General features: G+C 48.4%; 1 protein-coding gene across 1 annotated transcript in view; it reads right to left on the bottom strand.

Moving 5' to 3' along the window:
- Positions 1-3,126: 3,126 nt before the first annotated feature.
- The window catches only part of nrde2 (NRDE-2, necessary for RNA interference, domain containing), a 79,596-nt gene continuing 69,723 nt past the window's right edge, over positions 3,127-12,999 (bottom strand). Inside the window, exons 10-14 of the mRNA XM_086004173.1 lie at positions 11,851-12,237; positions 9,248-10,170; positions 6,646-6,784; positions 5,007-5,078; positions 3,127-3,970 (exon numbers count right to left, since the gene is read on the bottom strand). Of these exons, the coding sequence (XP_085860299.1) occupies positions 3,845-3,970; positions 5,007-5,078; positions 6,646-6,784; positions 9,248-10,170; positions 11,851-12,237 (1,647 nt within the window). The 3' untranslated portion in view covers positions 3,127-3,844. The remainder of the gene's footprint in view (positions 3,971-5,006; positions 5,079-6,645; positions 6,785-9,247; positions 10,171-11,850; positions 12,238-12,999) is intronic.

Here is a 12,999-nt window from a genome sequence, read left to right as displayed (position 1 = left end):
GTTAGGACATGGACAGCCGAGTTTTGGATGATCTCAAGTTTACGTAGGGTAGAATGTGGGTGGCCAGCCAGGAGCGTGTTGGAATAGTCACGTCTAGAGGTAACAAAGGCATGGATGAGGGTTTCAGCAGCGGATGAGCTGAGGCAGGGGCGGAGACGGGCGATGCTACGGAGGTAGAAATAGGCGGTCTTAGTTATGCTGCGGATATGTGGTCGGAAGCTCATTTCCCTACTCCCACCTCCGTAACATCGCCTGACTCCACCACTGCCTCAGATCATCTGCTGCTGAAACCCTCATCCATGCCTTGTTACCTCTAGACTCGACTACTCCAACGCACTCCTGGCTGGCCTCCCACATTCCACCCTACGCAAACTTGAGCTCATCCAAAACTCTGCAGCCCGTGTCCTAACTCGCACCAAGTCCCGTTCACCCATCACCCCCGTGCTCGCTGACCTACATTGGCTCGCCGGTCCAGAAATGCCTCGCTCTTAAAATTCTCATCCATGTTTTCAATTCCCTCCATGGCCTCGCCCCTTCCCCTACCCTACAACCCTCCGAGATCTCTACACTGCTCCAATTCTGGCCTCTTGTGCATCTCTGCTGTTTTTCATTACACCATTGGCAGTTGTGCCTCTAGGTGCTGGGGCCCTATGCTCTGGAATTCCCCCCCTAAACCTCTCCGTCTGCCTCTCTCTCCTCCTTTAAGATGCCAATTAAAACCTACGTCTTCGACCAAGCTTCTGGTCACCTGTCCTAATATCTCATGTGGCTCGGTGTCAAATTTTGTTTATGATTACACTCCTGTGAAGCGACTTGGGATGTTTTATGATGTTAAAGACGGTATATAAATGCAAGTGATTGTTGTTGAAAACACAACCTTCAACCCTTCACCAACACACAGTGCTGACAGGATCTCGAGAGTGGCGTAAGATCCAATTGGATAGCTACAAGTCTGCTCAGTAACTCACTGAATATTAACAAGTGATGACAGAACGACACCTACTTCATGTCCTACGCCATGAGGACTGTGTCAGGGACGCTCAAGTCCACTCCAACTGAGTGGCTCCCGGTGCTGTCCCAGAATGCCTCGCCTGACATTCGCCGCAACGCCACCGTGCTCCGTGAGATGGAAAAAATCATGAGTAATATCAACCTTCCCATTCACGAAGATTTGAAAAACCCACCACGAAAGCGCTTAAAATCGTGTCGTCCATTCTGGGAAACAGCAGCCAATATTCATGCAGCTGGTATTGACCCACTATCCAGATGGACGGAATCGTGGGATGCATGCAACATAAAGAACCAACACCTCATCACTGACCCAACAGCAGTGGTCCCTGGCTTCGACCTCCCTCGAAGACGGTGGACAGCGTTCAACCCAATCCGCACAGGGCACGGACGATGCTGCCACCTGTTCCACAAGTGGAAGACGAGGGATGACCCGAAGTGCGACTGTGGCCATGAGACCCAGACCATGGAACACATCACATCAACCTGCCCACTGAGATCTGCTGCTGGAGGCACCTAATTTCTCCCCTCGGCATCTCAGGCCATCGAATGGATAGCCAAACTTTACATCCCGTTATAAGCTTTTCCCCGTCATACGAAACTACAACAACTTCATGTCCTCTTCAGTCAACCAGTATTGGAGGAATGAAATGTGGTAAAGAAATGAGCAGGTTCTGCTGCCTCCATTAATAAATGTACCCCCAACCCCAGTTTGATACTGAGGCTTAGAGGTCCCAGGGCTCTCCCAGAAGAGTAAAATAGAAAAAATAAATCAAGACCGCATTGCCCCTCGTCATAACAGCAACTCCTGTTGGAAAATGATCGGCACCATCTACAAGGCACAAGTCAGGAGTGTGATGGAATACTCTCCACTTGCCTGGATGAGTGCAGCTCCAACAACACTCAAGAAGCTCGACACCATCCAGGACAAAGCAGCCCGCTTGATTGGCACCCAATCCACCATCTTAAACATCCACTCCCTCCACCACCGGCGTACCGTGACTGCAGTGTGTACCATCTACAAGATGCACTGCAGCAACTCGCCAAGGCTTCTTCAGCAGCACTCCCAAACCCACGACCTCTTCAACCTAGAAGGACAAGGGCAGCAGGCGCATGGGAACACCACCACCTCCAAGTTCCCCTCCAAGTCAACACACCGTCCTGACTTGGATATATATCGCTGTTCCTTCATCGTCGCTGGGTCGAAATCCTGGAACACTCTCCAACAGCACTGTGGGAGTACCTTCACCACATGGACTGCAGCGGTTCAAGAAGACCAACCACCACCTTCGGGGGCAATTAGGGATGGGCAATAAATGCTGGCCTTGCCAGCGACTCCCATATCCTATAAATTAATTTAAAATAATAATTCATGTGTGGATAGGATCAGGATCAGCAGTGTCGGCCCCAGTGAAACAGCATGCCGACACCCACTATTCAAGCTCAAACAAGGGCCAAAGGTAGCAGAGGCCAGCTGGCACCTATGGAACTGTACCCCACCAGGGATTTAATGTGTATTTAGTATGTTACTGTCAATAAAGCAGAATCAGAAATCCTCCTGTTAGTGCCAATCGGGCAAACGAAAAATAGACCGATGAAACTCAATACATAACTTTAATACAGTCTTGAATTTCAACTTTGTAAGTGTGCCAGTGAAGGAACCACAATCACTTTCAGGTGCTGAGAGGGGAACCCACACACAGAATATACAAAGGGCAGCCTCACCCCTCCACACACTTACTGAATTCAGTTAAAGGGCGATGATCTGGAATACACTACCTGAAAGGGCGGTGGAAGCAGATTCAACAGTAACTCTCAAAAGGGAACTGGATAAATACGTGAAGGGGAAAAATTGCAGGGCTATGGGGAAAGAGCAGGGGGAGAGTGGGACTAATTGGATAGCTCCTTCAAAGAGCCGGCACAGGCACGATGGGCCAAACGGACTCCTTCTGTGCTGTATCATTCCATGATTCTATGAGTATGAAGACTGTGAGGGTGTTGGTTTAAAGGGTTTAACACCCCTCTAATAATAATGGGAGCTTCCTTTCCCACATACATCAGACTTCCAGTGTGTCCAAGAACGGACTGAGGAATAAACAACCGGCCATGACACGCACCTCACTGGGTAAACATAACCGGTAAATTTTATTCTATTTCTCAAACAATATAAATACAAATCGACACCAACTGTAAATGTCGGTCATTTATTACAAAATAAATATTCAAATTTTTTTTTTTTTAAATCCTACTATTGAATGTTCCGATAATCCATCCTTTGGACGGGACGTTAAACCGAGGCGTTAAACCGAGGCCCCGTCTGCCGGTTTTAGTGGACCTCAAAAATCCCACGGCCAATGTTTGCTGTCATTTATTTTGGGCTGCACGGCCCATTCAAAAATCCGCCCTTTTTTTTGCAATATATAAGCTCACCGGCTGCGCAGGAGGCCTAGAGCGTTGCGCAGCTTCAAAGGATCATTGCCCACTGCACTGTTCGAAGAGCAGGTGGTTCTCCCCGTATCCCGCCCCCCTTAACCAGCATCACCAAATTGGTCCTTTATCTAGCTCCTGGGGGGTGGGGGGGAATCTTGCAGTGATGAAACAGCTGCCATATTTACCTACATAACAGCAGTCCTGGTCAACATTCATCCCTCAACCAATACATTATCTGGTCATTTATTTCATTGCTATTTGTGGGAGCTTGCTGTGCACAAATTGGCTGCCTCATTTCCCTACATTTACAACAGTGACTGATTGGCTGTAAAGCGCTTTAGGGCATCCCGGGGTCGTGAAAGGCGCTATAGAAATGCAAGTTCGTTCGTTCTTCTTTCTTTCCTGATCAATCTTCCATGAGAATTTCCAGCTCCTCGATAGGAACCCGGATCCGGATCTCCTTTTCAGTCATTAAGTCCACGATTTCTTGGAGCTGCCCAGGTAAGTGGCCAACTGCATCCAGGTACAGGACCTGAGGAACAAGGAAGAAGGTACTTGGTTATTTTGCCAGAACAACACCAAAGACTACGAGTTGAACTTATACAAAGTAGGCTTTTATTGACTAAGAACTGGAGCATGCCTCTGCTAGTGGATCCATCCTAAGAGCTCCCGGGGGAAGGGTGATGAGTCACCTTTATACCCGGGCTTAGGGGTGGAGCCATGCCTGGACTAGTACAGAGTTAACAGTGGTTTACCACACAGACATGTACAGGGTTAACAGTGGTTTACCACAGTCTCCCCACAGCAGCTGTGGCTCAGTTGGTAGATCTTGCGCCACTGGGTCAGAAGGTCGTGGGTTCAAGTCCCACTCCAGAGACTTGAGCACAAAAATCGAGGCCGACACTCCAGTGCGGTGCTGAGGGAGTGCTGCACTGTCGGAAGTGTCGCCCCGTGGATGAGACGTGAACCCAAGACCCCATCTGTTCAGGTGGATGTAAAAGATCGTGCGGTGCTATTTGAGGAAAAGCAGAATGTTTTCCTGGTGTCGTGGCCAATATTTATCCCTCAGCCAAAATGGTCATTTCCTCATTGCTGTCTGTGGGACCTTACTGCAAATTAGCTGCCGCGTTTCCTACATTACAACCGTGACTACACACGACAAAAGTTGTTAGTGTTAGGAGTGAAACCAAGAAGCACTTTTTCAAGCAAAGGGTAGTGGAAATTTGGAACTCTCTTCCCCCCAAAAGGCTGTTGAATCAATTGAAATTATCAAGACTGAGAGCGGGTGAGGGTATCAAGGGATACAGAACAAAATGTGGGATAAATGGGACTTGAGGTGCAGATGAGCCATGATCTAACTGAACGGCGGAACAGATCCAAGGGGCAGAATGGCGTACTCCTGTTCCTACTCGAGCCCATAACCATCTGACCCAGAGGCGAGAGTGCGCACTGCATTCCGCTGTACACAACATCGAAAATGTTAGTTAGTCATGGTACACAAAAACAACAGTCTGGTGACCCGAGGCGCAAAGTTAGTTAAAGGCTAGGAGCCTTAATTGCTGCCCTACCTTCGCCCATGGACAGTCCTGCAGTGCTCTGTAAAACACACCCTTACTTCGCTCAACATTTCCTTGAGCAGCCTGTTTTATTGGAGGGTTGAAGGGAAAAAAATTACATTAGAACCGGAACACGTTATCAATAGGAACACTTCAGCAGTGAACTGCACGCAATCGAGGATGGGAACAAAATTATGGTGGGTGGTTAGAAAGGAGGAGGGTGTTTTATTTCCTGATTTTAATGAAGGTTAATCGCATTTATCCCCGCTGGTGTCACAAACCCAGGTGGGTCCCTCCCTGACCGGCGCTCGAAGGTATGGACTCGCTGCATCTCGGGGTCAGCCTGTGAAACGAGGTCATGCTGCAGGTAGGCAGGAACTCTCGGACAGACAATCTGCTCCCCGCTCCCCACTGCAGTACAGGACGAGGAGTGCTAGTCCACACCACATAGAATCGTAGAATAGGACAGCGCAGAAGGAGGACATTCGGCCCATCGAGTCTGCACCAGCTCTTTCGCAGAGTTAGTCCCACTCGCTCTTTCCCCATATTCCTGTAATTTTTTCTCCTGCAAGTATTTATCCAATTCCCTTCCGAAGGCTACTCTTGAATTTGCCTCCTCCACCCTATCAGGCAGTGCCTTCCAAATCCTAACCACTCGTTGCGTAAAAAAAGTTTTCCCTTATGTCGCCTCTGGTTCTTTTGCCAGTCACCTTAAATCTATGCTCTCTTGTCATCGGCCCTTCAGCCATTGGAAAGTTTAACTTTATTTACTCTATCTAAACCCTTCATAATTTTAAACACCTCTATCAAGCCTCCTCATAGCCTTCTCTGCTCTAAGGAGAATGTATTAGATGTAAAGATGAACTTTTAACTGCAAATGCATGTAGAGAGAGAGAGAGAGAGAGAGAGAGAGAGAGAGACCAGGCCCAGCAATGCTTGCCCATTTATTGAATAGAATCATACAGCACAGAAGGTGGTCATCTGCCTATGGGAAAAGACTAGGGGAGTGTGACTAATTACATAGCACCGATGGGCCGAATGGTCTCCTTCTGTGCTGTATGATACTATGATTTATAACCAAAGTTTAACAGCTAATTTGCAGTTGTAGGAATGTCTAGTTCCTATCAAAAGACTCAGGCAATCAAATAAACGAGGTTTAATGAAAACTAACAGAGTTTAATGGATAATTACAGGAGAACATCGAATATAGGTCTAGTCAGTTCGGAGGCTCCACGAGGACTGCTTGGGCGGTCCCGTGGCCGACGTCATGATGTTTTTCCCGCCGGTGGGGGATCACGTGATGAACGGCGTGACGTCATCGCGTTTACCCGCGCTATTAAAGTGATCGCGCTCTGTACATGTAAACAGTGAAAACAAAGATACAGACTCAGGCGGTAGCCAACATATTATTAAAGGGAATTATATACAATTGATCGGAGTCCCTTAGTGGCTCCGCCACACAGTAATAATTGTGTCGGCAATCTTTAAGTGCCAGATCCACACCTAGGGTTAGCTCAGTTAACCTCTAGGGTTATAATTTGAAGGGTTCACAGGCACGGTAAGGATGTTATACGAATGCAAACTGTAAATGTGGCTGGAGAACAGGCGGCTCCTCCCACTGACGGCACCAATGCCCGCAGTTCGCCCTTACCGTAAAGTGCAGGTACATCCTCCAGAGTAAAACGCAGTGCGCACCAGCCTCAGTCTGCACAGCGTGCTCAAACAGTGCCCTGATCCGATTGGTGAGGCCCGTTTCTGGGAGAGTGCTGTGCACGAGCCCAACATCTGCCCTGAGGGGAGAGGATTGAGAAATAAGTGACCAGTCCTTCCTCCGATAACGGCTAATCGCTCCAGACAGCAGGAATATTATTCCCAAGTGCGGCCCAGAGATTCACAGCCTCTGTAAACCACATCTGCGGCTTGCTCTCCTCCCGCCATCCCCCGTTTCTCCAACACTCGTGATCTCCTTGAATCGGTGCCAATCCCATCTCGTCATCCGACCCTTGGCTACGGTTTCTCACTAAAACTCAAGTTTCACCTCTTCCAGATTCCTCATCCTCTCATTTTCCCTCTCGCGCTCCCTGCTCCAAATTTTTTCTCGTGTCCCTCCTGCTCGCCCAAGCTCCCTTGAACACGATTTACGTATTTGCCTAAAAAAATCTCCCCATCTCCCTCACCTTACTAAATTCAATTGCTGCTCATCACTGTCCTAAAGCTTTGGAAATGTATAAAACTTTTGGGGGCCAATTTTGGTGTCGCGGTCTATTGACATGCCAATTTTTAAATCAATCAGAAGATGGAATACTGAAGATGTAGTCACAGGTCAAACTCAACACACGTTTTTAAATGGCTTCGCCAAATAGCTCAGCGAGATTTAGCCGGTGAATAATAGCACCGTAAGAACATAAGAAATAGGAGCAGGATTCGGCCATTCAGCTGTTCGAGCCTGCTCTGCCATTCAATGAGATCATTGCTGATCTTCGACCTCAACTCCACTTTCCCACACTATCCAGACATCCCTTGGTATCCAAAAATCTATCAATCTCTGTCTTGAATATACTCAACGACTGAGCCTCCACAGCCCTCTGGGGCAGAGAATTCCAAAGATTCACCACCCTGAGTGAAGAAATTTCTCCTCATCTCAGTCCTAAATGGCCGACCCCTTATTCTGAGACTGTGACCCCTGGTTCTAGACTCCCCAGCCAGGGGAAACATCCTCCCTGCATCTACCCTGTCAAGCCCTTAAGAATTGTATATGTTTCAATGAGATCACCTCTCATTCTTCTAAACCCTAAGGAATATAGGCCTAGTCTACTCAATCTCTCCTCATAGGACAATCCCCCCATCCCAGGAATCAGTCTGGTGAACCTTCATTGCACTCCCTCTATGGCAAGTATATCCTTCCTAAGGTAAGGAGACCAAAACTGTGCACAATACTCCAGGGGTGGTCTCACCAGGGCCCTATATAATTGCATAAGACTTCTTTACTTTTGTACTACAATCCTTTTGTAATCAAGGCTAACATACCATTTGATTTCCTAAATGTTTGCTGTATCTGCATGTTAACTTTCTGTGTCTCGTGTACAAGAAAACCCAGCTCGCATGTAGAGCAGCAAAAGGTTGTGCTACAACTGGTCTCGGCATCCCTGCCGGAAGTGCATGCTGTGTTGCCCCCACGACCCGAGAGCCTGCCAACACACTTGGTCAAGGCTTATTCAACATACAGAGTAGGTACCAGGGGGCAACTTGTGTCCATGGAAACAGTCGACCTCGTCCGGAGAGCAGAAAATGGGTGGAAAGGAAAAAAGTGTTGAATTTTATTGGGCAGAATATTCTTGCATTCGCTACTCTCTCCCTGTTTCTTCAGCGCGTAGAAGATGTGAACTTGACAACAACTTGCATTTATATAGCGCCTTTAAAAGTAGTAAAACGTCCTTAGGTGCTTCACATGACTGTTTTCAGACAAAATTTGACACTGAGCCATGTAAGGAGATGTTAGGACAGGTGACTAAAAGCTTGGTCAAAGAGGTAGGTTTTAAGGAGCATCTTAAAGGAGTAGAGAGGTAGGGGGAGAGAAGTAGTGAGGCAGAGGTGTTTAGGGAGGGAATTCCAGAGCTTTGGGCCTAGGCAGCTGAAGGCACAGCCACCAATGGTGGAGCGATTAAAATCAGGGATGCGTAAGAGGCAAGAATTGGAAGAGCGCAGCGATCTTGGAGGGTTGTGGGGCTGGAGGAGGTTACAGAAGGAAGGTGAGGCCATGGAGGGATTTGAAAACAAAGATGAGAATTTTAAAATTGAGGGTGAACGGGACTTGGGTCGAGTATAGACATAACAAAGGCATGGATGAGGGTTTCAGCAGCAGCTGAGCTGAGGCAAGGGCAGAGATGGGCGATGTTACGGAGGTGGAAGTAGGTGGTCTTGATGATAGAGAGGATATGGGGTCAGAAGCTAATCTCAGGGTCAAATACGACACCAAGGTTGCGAACGGTCTGGTTCAGCCTCAGTCAGTGACCAGGGAGAGGGATGAGTCGGTGGCTAGGGAGCAGAGTTTGTGGTGGGGACCGAAGACAATGGCTTCGGTCTTCCCAATATTTAATTGCAGGAAATCTCTGCTCATCCAGAACCGGATGTCGGACAAGCAGTGTGACAAATCAGAGGCAGCGGAGGGGTTGCGAGAGGTGGTGCTGGTGAGGTAGAGCTGGGTGTCGTCAGCGTACAGCTCATGAGATACGTGGCTTCAGACCAGTTCTTACCTCTGCACAGAATCTACACGCTCCTTCCTCCGCTCATCTGCGTGGATTGCAAACAACCACGGTAGTATCAAGTCTTTCGCAGTCCTGGTGATGCTGTCAAAGAACCTCCTGGCTCTGCTGGCATTGTGAGACTGGTTTTCAACCTGAACATACAGCTTCCAGAGATCATGGTTGCCAGGATACCGCCTCAAAGCATGTGCAAGTGTCTCGCGAAGAGGACCCAAGGGGTACACGCTGGCCTTCATGTGGTACCTCAGCAGCGTCACGTGCATCATGGTCAGCCTCTCGGAGGCAGAGGTCACACTGTGTCCCCAAGCGCTCTCGTTGGGTTTTATTTTGTCTGGTGAGAGGCCTACAAGCCTTTCAGAAGCCTGCCTGTAGAGAGCGTCAGCAGCCTGAACACCCACTGTGAGGTACTGGCAGAGAGCAAAGCAACCTACGAGGCTTACCAGCTGACCAGGCCTCTGTTGCCCTGGTGAAGTTAAGTCATTGGTTAAACAGTCCTGCAAAGAATGCTCGTAGATTTTCCGAGCCTTAAGCACATTAACTGGCAGCACTTCACCAGCGTAAGGCGAATAGGCGTTGCCCTGGGCAAATTTGGTTAGGATGTAAACCGCTCGACATGTCGTTGACCCTGTGACGCTCCCCATTAAGTCCAGCTCCAGCGAGGCATAGAGGAAGCAGAGGTCACACAGCGGGGAGCTCTTCAGGCCCTGAGTGACAGCCATAGCAATGGCCATGTCAAAGACCTTTCGCGAATCCTCCACGTTGCCCAGTAGCCATTCCAAGTGGGCGTACTCCTTCCACAGGGCCAGATTGTTCCTGTTTTCAGTCTCCTTCAGAAGGCTTTTGGCTAGTCTCTTGCTTCTCTTGCCCTGAGATTTCAGTAGCTTCTTGCTCCTGAGCTGCAGGTTCCGCACAACCTGTCAGTTAACAGACACACACAATGATTTTTTGTAAAAATTTTTGCCAAATCCACGCCCGACATCCCACCCCCCCAATTTCTGGTCCTCCTCTCCTGAAAGCACCGACTTGTGGGTGGGGAAACGCAAATCTAAGGATGCCCTTCACCTTCTTGCACCTCACCCACATGCCCGGTCTCCATGGGAACCTGGACAGTGAGTGTCGACAGTGATTCCTGGGACGAGAGGGCTGTCCTATGAGGAGAGATTGAGCCTTTACTCTCTGGAGTTTAGAAGAATGAGAGGTGATCTCACTGAAACATAAGATTTTGAGGGGGATTGACAGGATAGATGCTGAGAGATTGTTTCCCCTGGCTGGAGAGTCTAGAACTAGGAGGCATAGTCTCAGGGGTCGGCCATTTAAGACTGAGACGAGGAGGAATTTCTTCACTCCGAGGGTTGTGGCTCTTTAGAATTCTCTGCCCCAGAGGGCTGTGAATGCTGAGTCGTTGAGTATATTCAAGGCTGAGATAGATAGATTTTTGGACTCTAGGGGAATCGAGGGATATGGGGATCGGGCAGGAAGAGAGAGTTGAAGTCAAAGGTCAGCTATGATCTTATTGAATGGCGGAGCAGGCTAGAGGGGCCGTATGGCCTACTCCTGCTTCTTAAGTTCTTATATTTGTTCTTTCACATTCACAGGATGTCTCAAAGTGCTTCACAGCCAATTAAGTACTTTTGAAGTGTATGGTTACGTCAGCAAGCGCGGCAGCCAACTTGTGTACAGAAAGGTTCCACAAACAGCAATGATATAAATGACCAGATAATCTGTTTTAGTGATATTGATTGAGGGATAAATATTGGCAGGACACTGGGGAGAACACCCCTGCTCTTCTTCGAAGTTGTGCCATGGGATCTTTTACGTCCACCTGAGAGAGCAGACGGGGCCTCGGTTTAATGTCTCATCCAAAAGACGGCACTCCCTCAGCACTGCAGTGAAATAACCAATCTGTTGCGGCATTAACTGGGGCAGTCAGGGTGCTACAATCGGACAACCTGCCCCCCCCCCCCTCACCCCTCCCCTGCAGGAGGGTGGCGGGGATAAAAAAAAATCAATAAGCCGGATTTTCATCACCATCTAGTGAAACCTGCTAGAAAGTGCATGCCTGTAGATATCAGGGGAGGAGTGGCCAGGACTTGCATGTGAGGCCCTCCATGGTGGAATAGCCAACCACTCTGCACTCACACAAAGAATGGTCACTCGGGCAAAGAACTAGAAGGGGGTTTGGTGGCAATGGAAAAGCAGAGTCAACGACTTCAGGAGAGGATAAAGATACCAAATAGAACAAAGGCGTAATAGGCTTCTGACTTACTTAAATCTACGTAAAATTATGAGTAGCTACAGAGAGAGTGTTTCCACCAAGAAATCAAATAGGTAATTCAGAAGGAACTTCTTTACCCAGAGAGTGGTGAGAATGTGGAACTCGCTACCACAGGGAGTGGTTAAGGCGAACAGTATGGATGCATTTAAGAAGCGGTTAGATAAGCAAATGAGGGAGAAGGGAATAGAGGGTTATGCTGATAGAGTTAGATGAGAGGAGGCTCGAGTGGAGCATAAACGCCGCATGGACTGGTTGGGCCAAATGCATTGTTTCTGTGCTGTATATTCTATGTAATCTCCAGATCATTGCGTGTTCCTACCTTTGATTTCTCGTACTGCAGCCAGCTCAGTGCAAGGTCCGACCGCTCTTCCCCGGCAAATAGGGGCAAGGCTTGGTGAAACGCCATCCGTATGAAGTCCTCCCCTTCTTTGCAGTGTCCAGCTGCTTTCTTCTGATCGGGCATTGCAGCCATGAACCCGACAGCGCTGGCCCCAGAGGCTGGAGAGTCAGACCAAGCCAGTGGTCTCTCACCGCCTTTCCCGCTGTCAAACAGGCCGGGCTCATCCAGCGCCACATTCAGGCAGGAGGGAGGGAGGCCGAACCCCGCTGGAATTCCCAGCAATTGCAAAAAGGAGGACATGAGCCGGAACCTCAGCTGTGGGCTGGAGATTTTGAACATCGAGGAACCAATATCATCAAACAGCACCTGTTTTTATAAAAGAAAAGATTTCACAGCTTCAGGTGAACCCTGAAAGATGCTCTCACATTTTAAATAAATCCTAATTTGTGTTTAAAACAAAGCCACATGGGCATTTTGAAGTACGACAGACTGTTTGTCTATGTGACACTGTGCTCCAAAAGGTAATTCATTATGTAAAACACTTTTGAGTTGTGGTCTGGTGCTGCATTTATTTATATCTTTTGATCTTTCCAAGATCCAGATTGATCTGCTCTGCAATTCCAACTTTTATTCCCCAAAACTTTTTCTTTTTTGCAACAATGGGATTTGGAGCTGGTCAATAATTCTGGAGTCTCCGAGTGACACTGACCACACTTCCCAACAGGAAATATCAGCCGTGACTCAGCGGGTAACACACTCACCTCTGAGTGAAAAGGTTGTGGGTTCAAGTCCCACTCCAGAGACTTGAGCACAAAAATCTAGGCCGACACTCCAGTGCAGTAACGAGGGAGTGCTGCACTGTCGGAGGTGCCGTCTTTCGGATGAGACGTTAAACCTCTGCTGTATGAGACATCTGCTCTCTCAGGTGGACGTAAAAGATCCCGCGGCACTATTTCAAAGAACAGCGAGGGAGTTCTCCCCGGTGTCCTGGGCATTTATCCCTCAACCAACATCATTAAAACAGATGATCTGGTCATTATCACATTGCTGTTCACAAATTGGCTGCCGCGTTTCCTACATTACAACAGTGACTACACTCAAAGTACTTCATTGGCTGCAAAGCGCTTT

The sequence above is a fragment of the Somniosus microcephalus genome, chromosome 12 (genome assembly GCF_052327205.1).
Source record: "Somniosus microcephalus isolate GS21.2 chromosome 12, FLI_Smic_1.0, whole genome shotgun sequence".
NCBI lineage: Eukaryota > Metazoa > Chordata > Chondrichthyes > Squaliformes > Somniosidae > Somniosus > Somniosus microcephalus.
Note: the sequence above shows the minus strand (reverse complement) of the source record. Positions and strands in the feature narration are given on the sequence as shown.